Source organism: Arctopsyche grandis, chromosome 6 (genome assembly GCF_051622035.1).
Source record: "Arctopsyche grandis isolate Sample6627 chromosome 6, ASM5162203v2, whole genome shotgun sequence".
In the NCBI taxonomy this organism is placed as follows: domain Eukaryota; kingdom Metazoa; phylum Arthropoda; class Insecta; order Trichoptera; family Hydropsychidae; genus Arctopsyche; species Arctopsyche grandis.
The window spans coordinates 22,699,130-22,718,729 of record NC_135360.1 but is presented as its reverse complement, the minus strand read 5'-3'; the positions used below and the strand labels follow the sequence as shown (position 1 = coordinate 22,718,729).

At 34.1% G+C, this 19,600-nt stretch overlaps 1 protein-coding gene across 1 annotated transcript in view; it reads right to left on the bottom strand.

The window, feature by feature from the left end:
* The window catches only part of LOC143912652 (neural cell adhesion molecule 1-A-like), a 186,173-nt gene extending 167,033 nt beyond the window's left edge, over window positions 1–19,140 (bottom strand). The window contains exon 1 of the mRNA XM_077431948.1: window positions 18,878–19,140. Coding sequence (XP_077288074.1) covers window positions 18,878–18,941 — 64 coding nt within the window. The 5' untranslated portion in view covers window positions 18,942–19,140. The remainder of the gene's footprint in view (window positions 1–18,877) is intronic.
* Window positions 19,141–19,600: the final 460 nt, after the last annotated feature.

The following is a 19,600-nucleotide window of genomic DNA, read 5'->3' as shown; positions in this document are numbered from 1 at the left end:
CCCACCAACGTATTCATTCTTTAATTGCGTTCTGTCATCTTTATGTAATTTGTGTACATGTGTACAGAGAGTACCACTCTTATGACGATTCACTCACTACACGACATTTTGTAAAATACTATTGTTAAGCCGTCGAATTCGTACGTGTGTGCGAAATACGAAAGTGTGCATCCAAATAAAAATAATTATAAAAAAATGGCAATGAGGTCACGTCGAAAGCGGAAAACAGATTGGAACATTGTTAGCAAGTGTCGTAATTGAATAGGTGTTCCCAATGGGTGTGCATGTTCGATAAATTGTTTCTTCCTGCCCGGCGAGCGCAAACGCTTGATACTGGGCGCGTCACACTTCGTTTGTTCATTGCTTTTACCACAAAGTATATATGTATACCACGTGGGTATATCAATTTTCAACAAGAGTGACATACATATGTATTTTAGAAAAGAAAAACTTCTAATAAAATTGATATCCACACTTAATCTATCAACTATCCATTAAATATATAAATTTTCAATATATGCACATATATACATATGTATGTACATACATACTGTTCGGTGATTATTGTCCACAAAGCGCTCGCCCAAAAGTCACTAAAATCTCTATAACGGAACATATGGCAGCCGAAAAGTCCATCATACTAACGAGAACTCGAGTGCCAAATATTCCGTAGTCCCGATTTTCATGACAAAAATTGTCTTTTGGGCGATCGCAATGTGCGTAATAATCCAATCACCGTACATACAGCAGTGTGCTGCCACCTTCTGAACCTTTAAATGACAACCCCCCCTCTTATGAAAAAAATTTACTGAAATAACACTGAAATATTTTGCTCTCAATAAATTTAAATTAATAGAAACTTTGAAAAGGGTTTTTTTTCTAATTTTTTTTTATTTACAATTCATTTTTATTATATAATTATATAATACATAGAAAAGACTTAAAGAATAAACATCTTTCTTTGGAATAAATAAAATCTCCTGTTTGCCGTTGATTAGATGTGACAACCGTGATCGTAAGCCGCAAGCTGCCATCAAGGCCCTAACACGCGACTTTTTAATTATTTTAATTATTTCTAGGGGGTAGTGTACATATTTTTTTAGAATTATTATAGTGTTTTTTTCTGGATTCCCTATGATACAGAACATCATTTCCAACTAGAGGTGTTACCAAATTCCAAAATTTGCTGTTTTCGATGTACATATCTGTCTTTAAACCATTTCTTAAATCTATTAAATATCAATAGATTATATATATGTACATACATATATAGTTGTTTATATAAACAGCAATTATTATAATTGTTTACCAATAAAATATCTACTTTTTAAAAGTATTTTTCTGATATAATAAATAATGCATATATAATTTAAATTTCACGTTGATAAGCTTAAGACCCACCATTACATACATTCAAACCCGAAATGTTTACCAAATTTTGTATATCCGAAACACGACGATCAATAAGCACTATTAAATAAACAAATTCAATAATTGTATTGGAAGCACTTCGATAAGTATATGTTTCATAAAACTTTGATTTAAAATTAATTTCAAATCATAATCATACCTTTTTAAAAAAAACACTGCTGTTTTACGAGTAGAAAAATCTCTTACCTGTAACAAAGAAAAAAAACAATTAAAACTGTGAAAAAAGTTTGGTTACGTCTGAAGTATAATGATAAATGACATTGAGATGGGCCATATAGCAATTTAATAAAGAGAACTGTCGCGCTTAATTAGCGCCCTAACTATGTAAGATAATGCGGGTGGGTCGTCGAAGGGAAAATTGGAATATTTCATGCACGTGATGAAATTAAGCGAATCCAATATAAACATCACACAAGTTAAACGTGCGTAGACATTTAACGAGAGTCCTAATCTTTCACAGTTTAACTCTCATACATATGTATGTATGTACATCGGCGAAAATTCAAAGTGCATTTTTTTTTTAATGAAATTCAAAGTCGTTAATTTTAAATTCGAGGCATTTCATGAGGTGCAATCCTCGTTATTGTGCTAACAGGTATTCGCCCACTGGGTTACGTGGTCGACCCGAGCAGGTCAATGGCAAAACTAATCAAAGTTGCCAACGCGTTGGCAAACTCGTCATGACGAGCAAAGTTCGCCTTACATTCGCTTAACACGCTTACAACTTCTCATCATGCTACGAAATTTCTAAAATAGTACCCGTCTTTGAGTTGAAAGGAAGTCGAACAACGCCCGAAGACAAATTTCAATTACTTACATACATACATACATCCATTTATAAATAACCAACATTAAACCCTCTACCTATCCCGGTCAGAAAACAGTTTAAATATTAAATAAGTTTAATGTATTGTACGTACATAGTTAACGGGTATTAAGCTTTGAACCCCTTGTTTTCGAGAACAACAATTCTCAAATTATTAGCCGTATAACCGAAGCTATAGACCACATATTGTATCCTGAAATTCTCTCATAACGTCAAAGCCAAACAAATAAACAACATTGTTAATACCTACTTACGTGATTCCAATTTGCACGTGATGTGGATAAAATTCATGCACGGGAGTGAATGTTCAAGGTTAGTTTCCTTTCGATTAACTAATATAAAACACACCTACATATAATACAATATGCTAAAATTCAAAATATTCGTGATAATTGATGTAAATGAAAGCAATTTTCAATTCTAACTATGTAAAAGTTTAATAGAAAGGCAAAACCTTATAACGGAGTGTTGACTAAATATACCCGAGACAAATATAGACGAAAAAATATAGACATATGTATGTACATATATGTATATATATATATATATATATATATATATATATATATATATATATATACATATGTATATATAGACATAATGGGGCAGGAAGCAGGATTGGATAAATATTAAAGGAGGGGAAACTCTCGGTGAAAAACAAACACAAAGTATTTTCCGGTGTGTGATTTCAACCGAGCAATCTAAAAACATGACATGAACAAGCCAATGATACTTCGCCTTTCATTTCCCTGAAAGTATTTAATAGAGATGTTTATCTTACATGTTCACCCGCGGCGTATCAAATTTTAATGAACTATTGTGCAAAATGATTCACTTGTGAATAGAGAAACGATTCCGAAGAGTAAGCACATAGTACATGTACATACATACTTTACGTACGTACCAAAGTTTTCCCTTTGAGTGAATAAAAGTTATTTTTAACGACGTCGTATATTTTTATTAAAGACGAAAAATTATGTCCGATCATGAAAGGTCCGGAATTACTATTGAAAGCGCTTGCAATTTTCCATTCGAAACGCGTTTTTGATGATGGGAGCGTTAAAAACGGCGCGAAACGACAGACTTATGTCGGCGTTCACGGTCGCCCGAACCAGGGGCTCTCAATTTAATATTCGAAGCGGCCCGTTTCGGCGCACTTTTGATTGGGAAACTTCTTTGATAAGGGCCCTTTTATAGTCCGTTTGGCCCGGTCGAAAACTTCGTCGAGATACAAGATCGGTCCGTGGGATGCGAAAAATAAACGAAACCGGGCGAAATCTCTTGTCTGCACTCGAGACTCGAATACTTTTTAGCCGTAAGCCAACTTCTTCGAGGGCTCATCTGAGCATATCGAAAGATAAGGAAGCTGAAGAACATCCGCCAGATAAATTGAAAACTATTCCGTCTTTATAAGCGTATATATCTGAAAAGTTTCATTTAAACTTTACAATAAGATACGGCGGATACACGCTTCTGGTCGTCTGCATTCAAAGCTAAAGGGGAAAATCAATTTCCCGTTTAGATATTCCATAAATTATTTCCGCCTATAAAATATTATATTATACCTAATAATTTTATAATTTTTTTAATAATTAGAAGCCCGATAAATTTATTACGCAATCAAATGTGAAATAAGTTTTTAAATCGGGCTCGAAATTTAATTGCCTAGTAAAATTCTAAATTTATTAATTCTCTTATGCCGCAATTTCCTATTCATCAAAGTGCGTTAATTTTAATGTGATTTAAAAAGCCAGTAAAGAATTTCTTCATTTAAAACATTAACTTTATATATTTCCTTATAAGTATTTAAACATGACATGTTATGAAACAGTGAAATTATAATTTCACTGACGTTTCAGTGAAATTATAAAAAATTACATTTTCACTGGGAATAGTTATGTTTTCACTACGGAAATAACATAATCACTGGCCCCTATTAGTAAAATTATAATTTTTGGCAGTTGGATGATAGTGCGTCGCTGACACGAACCGCGCCACCCACGTCACAACTCCGCTCCTCTCCATTCCCCCTTCGATGCCAAAATCGCGCTCACATGCCCTCCCTGCAACCCTGCTCCTGTCCATTCCCACTCTCCTCATTGTCCACAATCTGTTTTGATTTGGTTTTATTTTTGGATGCCGTATGTGTGGGACTGGATGCGGAAGCAAATACATCATAATATCTTAGCAGCTGGTAGGGTTAGTAGTACATACATCGTAATTCATGCGTTGCAATTCGAACGCATCGTGTATTAACTTTTGAGTTACAAATTCACTGAAATTGAGAAGTGAATTTGTAATTCTATTGTTACATCCATACTTGATTGAGTCGGTGAAATAATAATATCACTGGTGAAATTATAACAGTTTCACTGTAACATATACATATACCATTTGAAACAAAGATTAAAGAAATTCTATATCACGACAATTATACACACATGTATATTAATGAGTAATTAAATGGTATGTATGTTTATTAATTTTACAAATTTTAATGATATTCGAATATAAAATGGAGTAAGATACATATAATAACGCAATGAATTAAGCGCAACTTTCATTTTATTAATTATCACTGGACCCACATCACTATTTGTCGGACATAATACTGATAGACATTAGTCGAGATTTTCCACATTATCCTATGATACATTTAATTCGAAACAGCTATTTACGAGGATAACAAATATATATATATATATATATATATATATATATATATATATATATATATATATATATATATATATATATATATATATATATATATATATATATATATATTTATATATTTATATATTTATATATATATATATATATATATATATATATATATATATATATATATATATATATATATATATATATATTTATATATTTATATACATATATATATATATATATATATATATATATATATATATATATATATATATAAATAGATTACAACTACGTATTTTATAACTGTTATTTTTCTCCTAATCAATGTCCATGTACATATATATATATATATATATATATATATATATATATATATATATATATATATATATATATATATATATATATATATATATATATATATATATATATATATATTTATATATTTATATATTTATATATATATATATATATATATATATATATATATATATATATATATATATATATATATATATTTATATATTTATATACATATATATATATATATATATATATATATATATATATATATATATATATATATATATATAAATAGATTACAACTACGTATTTTATAACTGTTATTTTTCTCCTAATCAATGTCCATGTACATGTACATACATATATACATACACAAATACATACATATGTACATATGTACTTGTATTGACACATTTCATATTAGGAACACCAGTTTGCCCAACGGTAATATTAATGAACAATAAATTATATGAACGTCGGCTACAATTGTACGTCCATTATGTGATTAATTATAGCAAAGTTATTATGAGAAATAACCGAGTTTAATTAAGAATGTTGAAAGGTTCCCCTACGGTACCATAATAGTCCAACTTCACTCGCTAATAAGTTCCTTAAACCAACTATACACAAATTAAACGATTATTTTAACTCAAAAATTGCATTTCTTACTTTGTAAAATATTCAGTCGCAGGCTTCATTTCAAACTACGTCATTTTTTCTTCTATAATATATCACCGAGTCTTAATTGTGATTAAACGCATTCACGCACACACACACACACACACACACACACACACACCCAAGCAAAAAAGGTGAATAATGAAGTCGATATTTCACTTGAACGTAAAATGTAAATTATTTTACGCCAGCAGTTATATTATATATGTAAGCAGCATAATTCTTTATTTTTCATCCCCTCCCCCCTTACCATTTGGTCAAAAAAGGCACAATTAAAGCCCTTTGTACTTATTCAAATTTTAACAATAAATTCTTATTATGCTTAAAAATTAAGTCTAAATTTACGTAGCGCTTTAGTGCTACTTAATTACACAGATTACCGAAAAATGTACATAGCGATTTATAGGGGGTGTGGATTTAGCAAACGAATTTGTATGAAATATTAACTAGTGTACGTGTAGGCGTGTATTACTTGGGAGTTTTCGTGATTATATACGCAAGCAAATTAGCTGATTAAAATTCACCAGATACGCCCAATTTTCATATGATTACATTGAATTAAAAATAAGCGACTTCTATTATACGCGTATAACAATGTGCAAGCGATACGTCGATAAACAACCAAATATTCAATTATACCCTGCGATAGTTGCATAGGCTAGGCTTTCCACTCATGGCATATGTACTTGGAAAATCTAATTAAATTAACCTCGATATAATATTAATATAAATAAAGCGGTAATTGTTGGGTACACATTGTAAAAGGTCAGTGGCACGACGCGAACGTTAAAGCTTAACCCTTTCGAGACATTGCCCGACATTAGGGGCTGCCCTAATCTCGTTCGGATCTTTCCGCGTAGTAAAAAACACATTCTAATCTTGCACAACGAGACAATGAAATCCCAAAGTAGGATCTTCAGTGAGTGGAAATTAGGAGGCGGTGGGATTATGAAAGCAATATAGATTGCGGAAGGTCGCGAAAAACGAGATAAGGAAAAGACAATATCAAGACGGAGCCTGATTGTTGCGATAAAATACAAAAACGAATGTGCTGAAGTGTTCTGTTGTGTATAAAATCATACGTAAAGAAAATAAAAACTAATAAAAAAAAGACCACACTATGAACTAAAAGGTACAGTAATTTATTCAATTAATATCAATTTAACTCGTATACTAACTAGACCTAAAATCAAAAGTTTAAAAATTGGATTTAAAACCTTCAAAAGTTAATCGATTGTTCGACTTTGTGTAATCAAAACTTTGTTCAACAGCTCAACTTTTGATTTTGCTACATTTATGTACGTCAAAACTCATCATCATCAACAATTATTTGCAGTCGCCCCAATAAAATGCTTCTATTCATCTTTCTTCTCTACTAAATTTGTTTGAATAATGGATACCTCTGTGGAATATAATGTAATTGTATAAGTTTAATCAATGCAATGTTTGGTATTATATCATATTATATTATGGCTATTAATTATAGTTTTGTTAATTGTGTTATATTATAGTTATAATTTTAGTTATTACTTTTGTTATTTGTTACATATTAATTAGCAATTCACTACTAAATAAATAAATAAATGTATCCACCCACTTATCAACTCATTCTACCGGGTAGCATGATTAATGATTTCTTGGGTTCATTCCCTGGCCCGACCTTGGCTATACATATGTACGTATGATTTCGATCGTTTCCTACCAGAGTCTTCCAATTGATTTGGTTTAATTGTTGAAACGGTTCTACAAAAATTGACAACTTATCCTGTCTCTCGCAAATTCAAATTTATAGCATCTAGATTCTATTGATTATGATATAATATTGCTAACCACTTATTTTTCGAAATATTATTATCATAGATTTTAACCATGGATGTCTCTATAATACTGTATACATATAATTGTTTATCAATGTTTTTAATTTACCAGGAAAGTGCATTAGGTTTACCTGTTAAGCCTTCCTGGTTTATATACATATGTATATAATTTAAAATAAAAATGTAAAATCCGTGCCTTTTTCTAGACACATGTCCTGACCATCACCATTTCAATCTACACATTCACTAGCTCCACTAAACATGTCATACTTTCCGTATGTTTCATTTTTATACAACGTTCAATATATCTCTGAATATATTCGACTTAACATGTATCTAGGAAAGATTTTCGAACGCACTGAATGTGTGGTTGGCTAACCTTCGTAGTATGAAGCGTGTGTGAGGTGTACGATTAGGAATGAGCCTGTATGAGGCACTTGTCATTAGGCTTGCCCGACGTTAAGACGTACAAATAAACACTGTCTAAGCTACTCCATGTGTATCGTTTGGAACCCCCTGCATCCAGGATCCTACTTGTATAACATCACATTAAATGCCCAAATTTGGCATACTTGCAAAACACACTGATCAAAAATCATTATTATTCACTCAAAGTAGCATATAAACAGCATTCATTCTATCAAATACACTCGATAAAATTCTGCACAATTTCAATTAGACTCAATATTACCCAAAAACGGCTATTTTATAATACTACGTATGTATATGTACGTGTGTAGGTGCACCAAGACAAAAACTAGCACAAACCCTACCCAAAACTGTAACACCTTAAAATCGCACACCCGGGTTCGTTGATAACAATAATTAGATCCATACCATACAAATTGCGATCATCCCCTTTATCCCGATCAGAGGGGGTGGGGGTGGGGAGGGTGTAATCCTTTTCATTCCTCCCCTCCCCCCCCCCCTAGCTTGGTATTCGATGCCACGTCTGTGGGCCCCCAAACATTTCGTACAAGCCGTCGTAGGGGTCCCTTAATATTTACACGCGTTATGTGCTCCCGATGTCAATTACCCGCATATTTCGCCCTGGGCCCTTTTTGCGGCCGCTCGCCGACCGATGTTTGCGATTCCCCGAACGCTTAATTACGCAAACACCGGGTCTAGGGCGACACCCCTCCCCCGCCTCTCGGTCCCTCGTCTTCGCGAGATCCCTGCGTCTACCCACGGTTCGCAATAATTGTTCGATGTTTGCGGACACTCTGGGGGATTTTTGAGAATCGTGTCCCACCCCACTCGACATTTTCTTCGGTGGAAAATTCCAACGGAGAATTTCAAAACCACAGTCGCGCAAATAACATCAAATAAAGTCAAAGTTTACCCGAACGTAAACGTTTAGGCGGTGGCGCGTCTTCAAAAACATATACACAAATATAAATTAAATACGTTTAAATTCAATTAAAGCCAAGTTTGCCTTCACTCAAATATGCAATGTAAATTTATAACTATTCCGAGGAAATTTCTCGATTGAATATTGTACGATTTCATATCATTTGATTTTTCGGCTTTTCATTCATTGAATTCAATATATTTCTCAAAATAATACTATATGTATGTACATACATATATGCGTTTCTATCATTTCTACAATATTATGTTATATTATCATAATCATTTATGTATGTATAAACATATACGTAATATACATGTATTTACTGAACTAATCAAAACCACAAATTTTTAATTTATATGAGATATTTAATTACAACAATTTTTTAATAACTAATTTAACAACACTTCTATTAAAACATTTATATCACTAAAGGATATTTATATGCTTTAGTGATGATGCTAATCATGCAAAAAATGTTTTTTTCGCGATACAAAATACACAAAAACAAGACAAAGAATAATACTTTATATTCAATGAAATCGTTTCACAAATCATTTTATAATTCATCTTAATTCTGACCACTTATTTAATTGTATGTATGATCACAGGCGCCAAGAGTAAATTCAGGCCCTGAGTGATTTAGTGACCGAAAAAAAAGAGTGGTTAAATAAAAAAAATATTTTGCGTTTAATAATTACTTACCTAACTATGTTTCTGAACCTTTAAATTACATTCCCCCCCCCCCCACCATGAAAAAAATAATTTTAACACTGATTTATTTTGTTTTTGATAAAAAAAATTTCACATTTTCTATTATTTTATTTATTTTTTATAATTATATGTATGTATATTACATAAAAAAACACGATTAGAATAAATAGTACATCTTTCGAATTCTTAAAAATTGATTTCATTTAAAATGAGCATACAATTTAATGTATTTCAAAATAATTTAATTAATTTTTCGGAACATCGGATATCCTTAAAAACTTAATTGAATTTAATTTATTTTTACTATAAGTCAAAATTAAGTAGGTCTTCTGAATTGTAGTATATACATATATTCTTGTTAAACTGACATTAATAAAAACAATTTGAATTTTAAACAAATCTAAAAAGTTTTAACAACGGTTCTGAGACGGATCTGACGGTTCTGATTCCGAACAATTTTTTTAACAACCAATTCTCGACAACCGGGACGACAAATTTTGACGACGAATTCGTCACTGTTGGGCAGACGGGAATCTGCAGGCTTCGCTTAAATTGCTTACCATTTCGGTCCGGGCCCTTAAAATTAGCCGGCCCCTGGGATTTTTTACCGTCCCCCCCCCTCCCCTCCTCAGCCGTTTGCATTATAATCCTTTATCCCTTACATTTTTCATACAAATAGTTTTTCATGGATTAAGTGCAAAAATTAAATAAATGTTTACATGTGCATTATACTACATATATATTGTACATATAATATGTATACTTAATCTCTGAATATGTGGTACTTTTCTTTTCAAACGAGTTCTGGACTTAAATTAAGTACATCGATTAAAACAATTACAATCAATAAAAAAAAATTACCGTTCAATATTGTTGAAATTATTTCCATAGTCGATTTTGATAACCAAAATATACATACAATATCTATCATATTTGATTAAATGCCGATTTTCATTAAGCGATTCCCACAATTTCGTACAATAATAAACCAGCTATAATTTATTCGCTGACGATATAGATTCGATAACCACCATTCATAACACAATTCACAATCTAGTGAATAGATGGGCGTTAATTAAACCGGAAAATTAATTGTTACGTTACAATTTTGACCAGGACAAAATTAACAACCGACGTGAAATAATCTTTTAAATAGAATATACCTATTCGAGTACACACCATAAAGAAAATGTACACTAAAAGAAAAAATAATCCGATCACTTCTTTAACGTGAATGCAATTATTCACATACAAATTGGATAAAGATCATCGGCTTAAAATCGACCTATCGATTCATACGGTGTCATCCAAACATTAACCCACTTTTCTTTTGCATGAACGCATCCGTTAAATTCAAAAGGTCACCCCCGTTGACCCATTGTTCCTGTACCCTGTAGGTAAAATCTTTTTATATCATATTATTATATTATGTGCGAGCGGCCGTGGAATCAACGACGTTTTAATTGCGTTCATAAATTTAAGGGCAAACGGTAGTAGCCGAGGGTTATCCTAGAGCACGGGGTTGAGGTGACCCCGTGTACCCACACCCTCTAGTCGCTTTTATAAGGTCGTATTTTACAGTCGTGTTTATGGTGTGACAATTAGGCTTTATTCGGTAATTAGAGGAGAATGTTGCCGGCATGTGGCGTGCTGTTGATTTAAGTCCTGTCCACGCACAATTGCATATCGTACACACAGGATGGATCGTTATGGTCAATTGAGATTTAATTAAAAAACATTTAATGTTCATAATCTAATAATATAATCCATTAATAATATAAAATATTCAAAATTAATAATAAAAATATATTCTACACTAATTAACATCACCTATTACTACATATGTACATTGGTTTTCAAATTTGTATTATATATTTCTTGCCGTTTGTAATTTAATTGATATTAATACCTACTGACACCTCTACAGTTTGTGAATTATACTTATTGGGATGGGCTTGTTGTGTAAGTGTCGTAGTTTAGGTCAAGGCCCAACCTGACGACTCACTTCCTGCACAGAAACCCTAGTAAATGTCCCGAGCCCTTTCTCCAAACCCGTTTCCCCATGTAAATGGCCTAGGAAATTCCTATTCAAGTTTAATGAAAATTGTTATAAAGGCGACCTAATTGCTCGTCTTCCCTAATGTGGATACAACTTCGAAGAAAGTAATTGTTTCAAACCAACACTACACCAACTACAAAAAATATACACACATGTACATATTATGCATCGAAATCATCAGAGGAATAATAAACTTACAAAATATAAAACCGCTCCAAATAATATTACTAGTTCCGCTAATTCGAGTTCAGAAATTCCCCAAATCGGCTTAGGAATCCATTATTATACACACTTAATATACAAATCATTTTGCTAAAAAGGCTTTGCAAGAAAAATTGTTATATTTACATACACTTTTACGACAAATGTCATAATCGTTTGACCTTTTATTTGTCTCCTCTAATATTAAAAAAATACCCTTCTTATTCTACATATGTTAGAAATGTTGTCATATTAAAGTGACAAACTCTAGGATCAATACTTAAACGTAAAAAAAGAAAAACTAAGAAAATGTTTCTATTTTTGATAAAGCAATAACGCCTCAAATTTAATTTATTCCACTAAGTAAATGAAAATGTTTCTATTTTTGATAAAGCAATAACGCCTCAAATTTAATTTATTCCACTAAGTAAATGAAAATGAAATAGAAATTGCTACACATATGTAAATATGCACATGCATTGACTAGATAGCGTAAAAAACTTGGATGTGGTCAACCCATGACTTTATATGTACATATATTATACCTACATATAATATGAGCTTAAGGATCATACCTATACATAAGTAGTGTCAAAAACAAATTTCGTTAGTTACGAACGCATACGAAGCTATGAGTGCGTTCTCAAGAAAATGAGTGCTACATGGAGAAACTCTAATGTGTTTTTGTTCATAAATTTTTATCACTTTTAAATAGGTATGTATATGTATGTACCTATAGTATGGTGTAAGCGATTTTTGGAACCCGCCGGGTTCGTCGTAAATATTTATGCTTCAAAACGATTCAAGTATCACATCTGATGCGAGAAGTTATTAAAATCGATCGAAAATATTTTTTTTCACGATCACAATACTTAATTTATTGATACTTCGAATATACATATAGGTACATACATATGTTTTTTAGATTAGGCAAAGAGAATAAAAACAAACTGTGTCGAAATTATAACCTGAACGATACCTACAGGTATCCGATAATTGCATCGATTAAAGCATCGTTTTAAATGGTGATAAGGAGTATCCGTGGATAATTATATGTTTAAATGCAAATAGGATAGATTTTTTCGGTGACGTATGCAAAGGTCTTTCGCGTTAAAGAAAATTCCTACGCGCCACACGCAGAAGGGCAAATTTCGATTTGCATGGAAATCTAAATTAATGGTGATTTATTCATACGCGAGGAACTCCTATTATGTCTCCGTGTCCTTTTAATTGCCATAATGGGGGGTTAGATAGGGGGGAGACAGTGGGGGGAAGGAGTGGTCCCCTTGAATTCATTCATTAGGCGAAATGACACGATGTATCACCCGATAATTACAATAACCGTTGGTACTTACATACATACTTCTCTGTCGAACCGAATCCCATCGTTAAAAACTCATCATAAAGTATCAATTTTTCCAATACTCAGTGTATATATGTACATATGTACGTACATATGTATTTCCTGATGACATTGACCTTTTAATTATCCGAAATGAGGTTAAATTAATCATAATTGCTTTTGAGTGTTTGCCGTGTACAAAATTTCGTCGTTACACACATCATGCTAATAATGTCAGAATCGATTTAAACTAATCTCGAAATTACAAGGAGAACGTTTTCAATGTATGCAAATACCGTCGATTACACTACTTACGTAATACATACTACATATTTACATCCAAGATTTCCTTTCACGAAAATTGATCACGTGTCCGACAGACTAGCACAAGAATAAGAAAGAGTGCAGCTTTCACAATAATATTGTACTTTAAACCAGTGGAATTTAATCCATAATTTAGTCACTAAAGATATTCATAAAAATCTCTCCCTCGCACGAAGCTCTTCTTCTTCAAATTTGATTTAAAAAAAATCTAATAATGAATTTTTTACTTCAAAATGGGTAAATTTTGCCGCAATCTGAGAAATTATTAAAATATGTATTCGAACAAAACTTATGCACTCGGAACGAAATACCAAACAATGAAAAATATGTATTTCAATCGGTTTACGCAGACCCCTTAAAAAATATCCACCTACCCCCTTAGAAGTCCATGATCCATAGGTCAAATATCCTTAACGCTAACAATATAAATATATTCGCTTACATAATACGCATTATTCATAAAAAAGTCAATGAAAAAAGTAACGATAAAAGTTTCAGCGTATTGTCGTTTATTTCCTACGGTAAATAATCTTTTATTTTTTTACACAACAATGAGCAAGTAACGGATTACCTTTCCTTTGTCTTCCCGCGTCCTCTTTGTATAATTTATTTCCATAGACAAAAAATTAATATACCTTCCATTACACAAAACAAACACACATAGATGTACACTATTGCGCGTTACATCTGGATTTTATCAATTTTAAATAAATTATAATTTTGGGATTTGTATCGTGACATTTACATTAACCACGTCCTAAAAATAAGACTGTAATTGGGTACCTAGAATTTTCGAACTAATATTTCTTGTAAAGGCTTTCGCAATACATCGTATAAATTATGCAAGATGTTTGCGTATTAAGTTTTGATGGATAATTAAATTAATTACGCATTTGAGCATGTATGATCGAATTACGATGCTGATGTGGTCATTGCAAATTGAATTAAGTATCTATGCAGCACGCGACATGATGAATTATTATATGTAAAATTTTATACATACACATAAGTATATACATATATGTACATATGTATATACAAGACAAGGAAAAAAAACTAATTTTCCAAAGATTTTATAGATGATAGTGTAGTAGGGTTCATAATTCCGAAGTAAATGTGAATATGTGTACATACATATGTATTTGTACAAACATATATATATGTATATATATATATATATATATATATATATATATATATATATATATATATATATATATATATATATATATATGTTTATATATCATCATCATTTACAGCCATTCGCCATCCACTGCTGGATGAAGGCCTCTCCAACACGCTTCCACTCGTCTCTGTTTTGCGTAACACTCATCCATCTCATTCCGCACATTTTCCTTATTTCGTTCACCCATCTTCCTTGCGGTCTTCCTTTTACTCTTTTGCCTTCTCTCGGGTACCATTCTTTTGTCCACCGATCGTCCATCCTCCTAGCTACGTGACCCTCCCATTGCCATTCCAATCTCTTCACTCTATCCACTATGTCCACTACCCTTGTCATACTTCTCACCCATGTGTTCCGCTTTCTGTCTTTCCTCGTTATGCCAAGCATACAGCGTTCCATACTTCTTTGAGTGCATTGGATTTTATTTAGCATCTTGGCGTTAAGTGTCCAAGTCCAAAATATATATATATATATATATATATATATATATATATATATATATATATATATATATATATATATATATATATATATATGTGGGATTTTATGTATGTGAGCGAATTATGTAATGGGTAATGTTAAGGAGTGATGTGCAAACAGTGGTACACATGAGTGTACACTGTTTGTGAGTTGGCAGAAGTGTGATGCCAACTGACGGTGAGTAGTCGAACCGTTGGCCGGGCGGCCGCCGGTGGTGCGTACGCGCACGTGTTTATACTCAATGGTACAATAAACGTACATTGATGGACCAACATCGTCTTTGATTATCTCTCCCGCAATCCTCCCTATATCTTTGGATTCTACAAATGGGGGCTCGGTTCCGGGATAGGGATTAAGATTGCGAGAGAGGAGAAGACGCCGGCAATCTGACAGATGGCGGCCATTCGTGTTCGAGAATATTCCACGGGTGTTCCGGAGAAATTGGAGTCGGCGGCTATCATCATAACATAGTGGCGGACGTGTGCTACGAGGACCCTGATGACTGTGATGACCAACGACTACCAAGATGACAAGGACATCGATGATGACATCAGCCGCGACGGAGTATGACGCGTCAGCGTCGAGGACGGAGCGTGACGTCACAAGCCGCGCGCAATTTGACATCGCCGCGACGATGACAGATGACGAGACGAGCTTACAGACGACCATCAGCTGAGAATCATAGTGTGATTGTGTGTGTGTTTGAATGTGTTGTTCATTGCGAATATAGTGAAGGTAAACGCGTTTTGTTGGCGGTGCAGAGGCGCTTCGAATTCGAAGGCTGACGATCCACGGGGATCTATCACGACGGCTTGTTGGCACGGTCACTCTTCTATAGGTTTCAACAGACGGTTGGACCTGACGGTACCTGAGGGTTTGGAGAGGGGATCGGTGTCAAGGGTCGGTGGTGCCACGTGTGAGGTGAAGCTGTAGAATGAAGAAACGCTAATGTGTAGCTGCGAACCACGAATATTTTTATTGTTTACGACGAAATATGTTATTTTTAATGCTGATAAACTATTTTTATTTTAAATGAATAAATAATGAAAGATGAAACATTACAAAGAATGAAAGATGAAACATTACAAAGAATGAAAGATGAAACACTACAAAGAATGAAAGATGATTTGTGTTTTCTTCAATTATTACATATCACCTGTTCTATTGTTTATGTACTACTGTAAATCCGAGACGTATTTATGTCAGGTATGGCCGAATGTGGGATTTTATGTATGTGAGCGAATTATGTAATGGGTAATGTTAAGGAGTGATGTGCAAACAGTGGTACACATGAGTGTACACTGTTTGTGAGTTGGCAGAAGTGTGATGCCAACTGACGGTGAGTAGTCGAACCGTTGGCCGGGCGGCCGCCGGTGGTGCGTACGCGCACGTGTTTATACTCAATGGTACAATAAACGTACATTGATGGACCAACATCGTCTTTGATTATCTCTCCCGCAATCCTCCCTATATCTTTGGATTCTACAAATGGGGGCTCGTCCGGGATACTGACTTCTTTTCTTATTTCTTCTTGTATTGTCAAGACAGTCTTTGTTTTGGTGCTGTTACATTGAGCTGATATGTGCCCAAACTCGTTGCAATTGAAGCAGCGGGTTCCTCTTTTCTTGAATCTGCAGTCGGCTGATAAGTGTCCACGTCCTCCGCAATTGTAACATTGTGGTCTCTCTCTTTCTCGGTTTCTTACGGGCCCCGCCACCCTGGGTTCGTCGTCCTCTCTAATTTTCTCGCACTGCGTAACTCGCGTCTTCAGCTCCTGGATTGTACCGGCCCCGCTCAGCGTCATTTTTTCATACTTATCAAACCCAAGTCCACCAATTATGTACGCGATAATCGCCTCTTCCTCAATAAAACTACACTTGGCTGCAATCCCCTTCATCCTGTAAATGTAGCTTAAAATGTCTTCCGCTTTTCCCTTTTTTTCTAACCTCAGTTCTCTGTGCACGTCCGCACTATTCAACTGATGGCCAAACTCTCTGGTCAATCGTTCCTTAAGTATCGCCCACGTGACGATGCCCGTTTCCGAGTCCAAGAAGTCCTTGGCAGTTCCTTCACACAGCATCCGCCCATACACCAACTGTTGTGTCTCCGTCCAGCCGAGGATTTGCGCGTTTTCTTCGAGGCGCTCAATCCACACTGCAATAGGGCTATTTCTGCCGTTATATTTCGGCAGACCGAAACCAACCTCCAGATCTCGGAAATTGAACTGTGGTATCTCCCTCGTCGTCGTTGCCACTGGCGTCGTCGTGGATATCATCATCGTCGTGTGGCGTGTTCGCTGACGTGACGTCACCGACGTCACGGGCTTCCGCGTTCTCGTCATCGCGCGCGCGTCCTAACCTCAACTGTCAAAACTCCGCGTCGTCGTCTGACCGCTTCTGGCTGTCACTGGAATGTCTTCGGGCATCCCGGACAAAGCCCCCAAATATAGGATCCGGATGTGAAGGATTCCAAGTGAAACGCGCAGATTAAGTCAGAACTATGTATTTATTGTACATGTCTTCGGGCCTGTTCTCCAACAAGTGACCATAACAACACGCATCCGGTCTTTCCCATGCATACCACACTCATACTTTATCCCTTGCAGTTTGACCAACCACAATTACGGCTCGTTTAAAAATCATTCCTACATATATATATATATAATTATGTATACGTATAATTAATTTATGTAATAAGTCAGGACCAAATTTGTAAAAAAAAATATAAAATGATTAATATTTAATTAATATTATTAAACACATTTACATTGATTTTTTAAATATCATTATTATCTTAGAACGTATTTCAGGAAAAAGCTTCACGAAAGTGTATCGAATTAAATTAAACTTTACATATATATAAAAGTTTCCGTTAATATATATTATATTAATAATTAAGTTAAAAGGAATAAAAATAAATAAATTAAAAGGAATACTTGAAAAATTACAATAAAATATTCAATGTACAGATCACATATGTAAGTATATAACTTTAACAACGGTTTACTTTTCAATATGAATTATATAAAACAAAAAAAATAACAATAAAAAATTACAAACAAACAATAATTACATATGTATAGGTACAACATATCCATTTTATCATATTGAAGACGTCAAAGCAATATTATTATTAAATACGAACATATGTGAGCATTTATATACTCGTATATGCCTGTATATAATAATATCCGTAATATCAAAACAATATTGCATTATTACTAAATTATTTGATGAAAGGAAATTATAAAATCATCACCATTATAAAATTATTATTATCATAATCCCAATAGTATTATAATTAATTTGTACAAATATATTTAACATACAGAAAATATGCGTATGTACCTACATATATACACATGTATATTTATATGAATGTACATATTCTCAGTATTATTAACTGTAAAATACAATAAAAAACACTCGATACATCAATTCACACACACACACACACAAACACTCACACTCAATTCATCCTTAAGACAAAAATAAAATGACCAACCTGCGAAAAATGCTAGCACGAGCACGACGCAACCGAGCACGAGTTCGCGCGCGTGGCACGCCATACCGCCGTCGACACAAAAAAAGCACAAACAGACACTGAAACGTACCGCGAACGTGCCGCTACAGATTGCCTACGGATCACTTCCGGCCCGCGGAAAACACATGCGAACTTTTGTGTTGCGGAAAAGTTTTCGTGGTCGCGGCGCAGGGGTTCGAGATATTCGAGACGGATGGGAGTGTGTGCGCACGGTGGCTGTCTGCACGGCGACTGAGGGCACGCCGTCACCGTTGACGGGATCGAGAGACGATCGTGCGCGTGCGCGACGCTGCAACCGGAACCGGAAGTCACCCACATGACGTTGTCCCAACACTTGCGTTTCTTCCACTGTCATCCGCTTGACTTATGGCCGCTGCCGTGTGTTTGTGCTTTTTTTCCACGGCGCGGATGTGACTTTGTGATCTGTCTATCCGAGATGAGGGTGGTCGTTGTCGTACGTACATACATACATACATACATACTATAATGAACACATCATATTTGTATATAATATCCCTATTCTGTGTGTCTGTCTGATCGGTGACCGTCACCGCATCGAAAAGTCAAAAAATCTAAAATGTTCGTTTACCTTGAATACATATGAAAAGCGGGTAGTATATATGTATATCAGTGGCGTGCGGTAAAGCTCTCTCTCCCCCCGTCATACAGCCTCAATTCATTTGC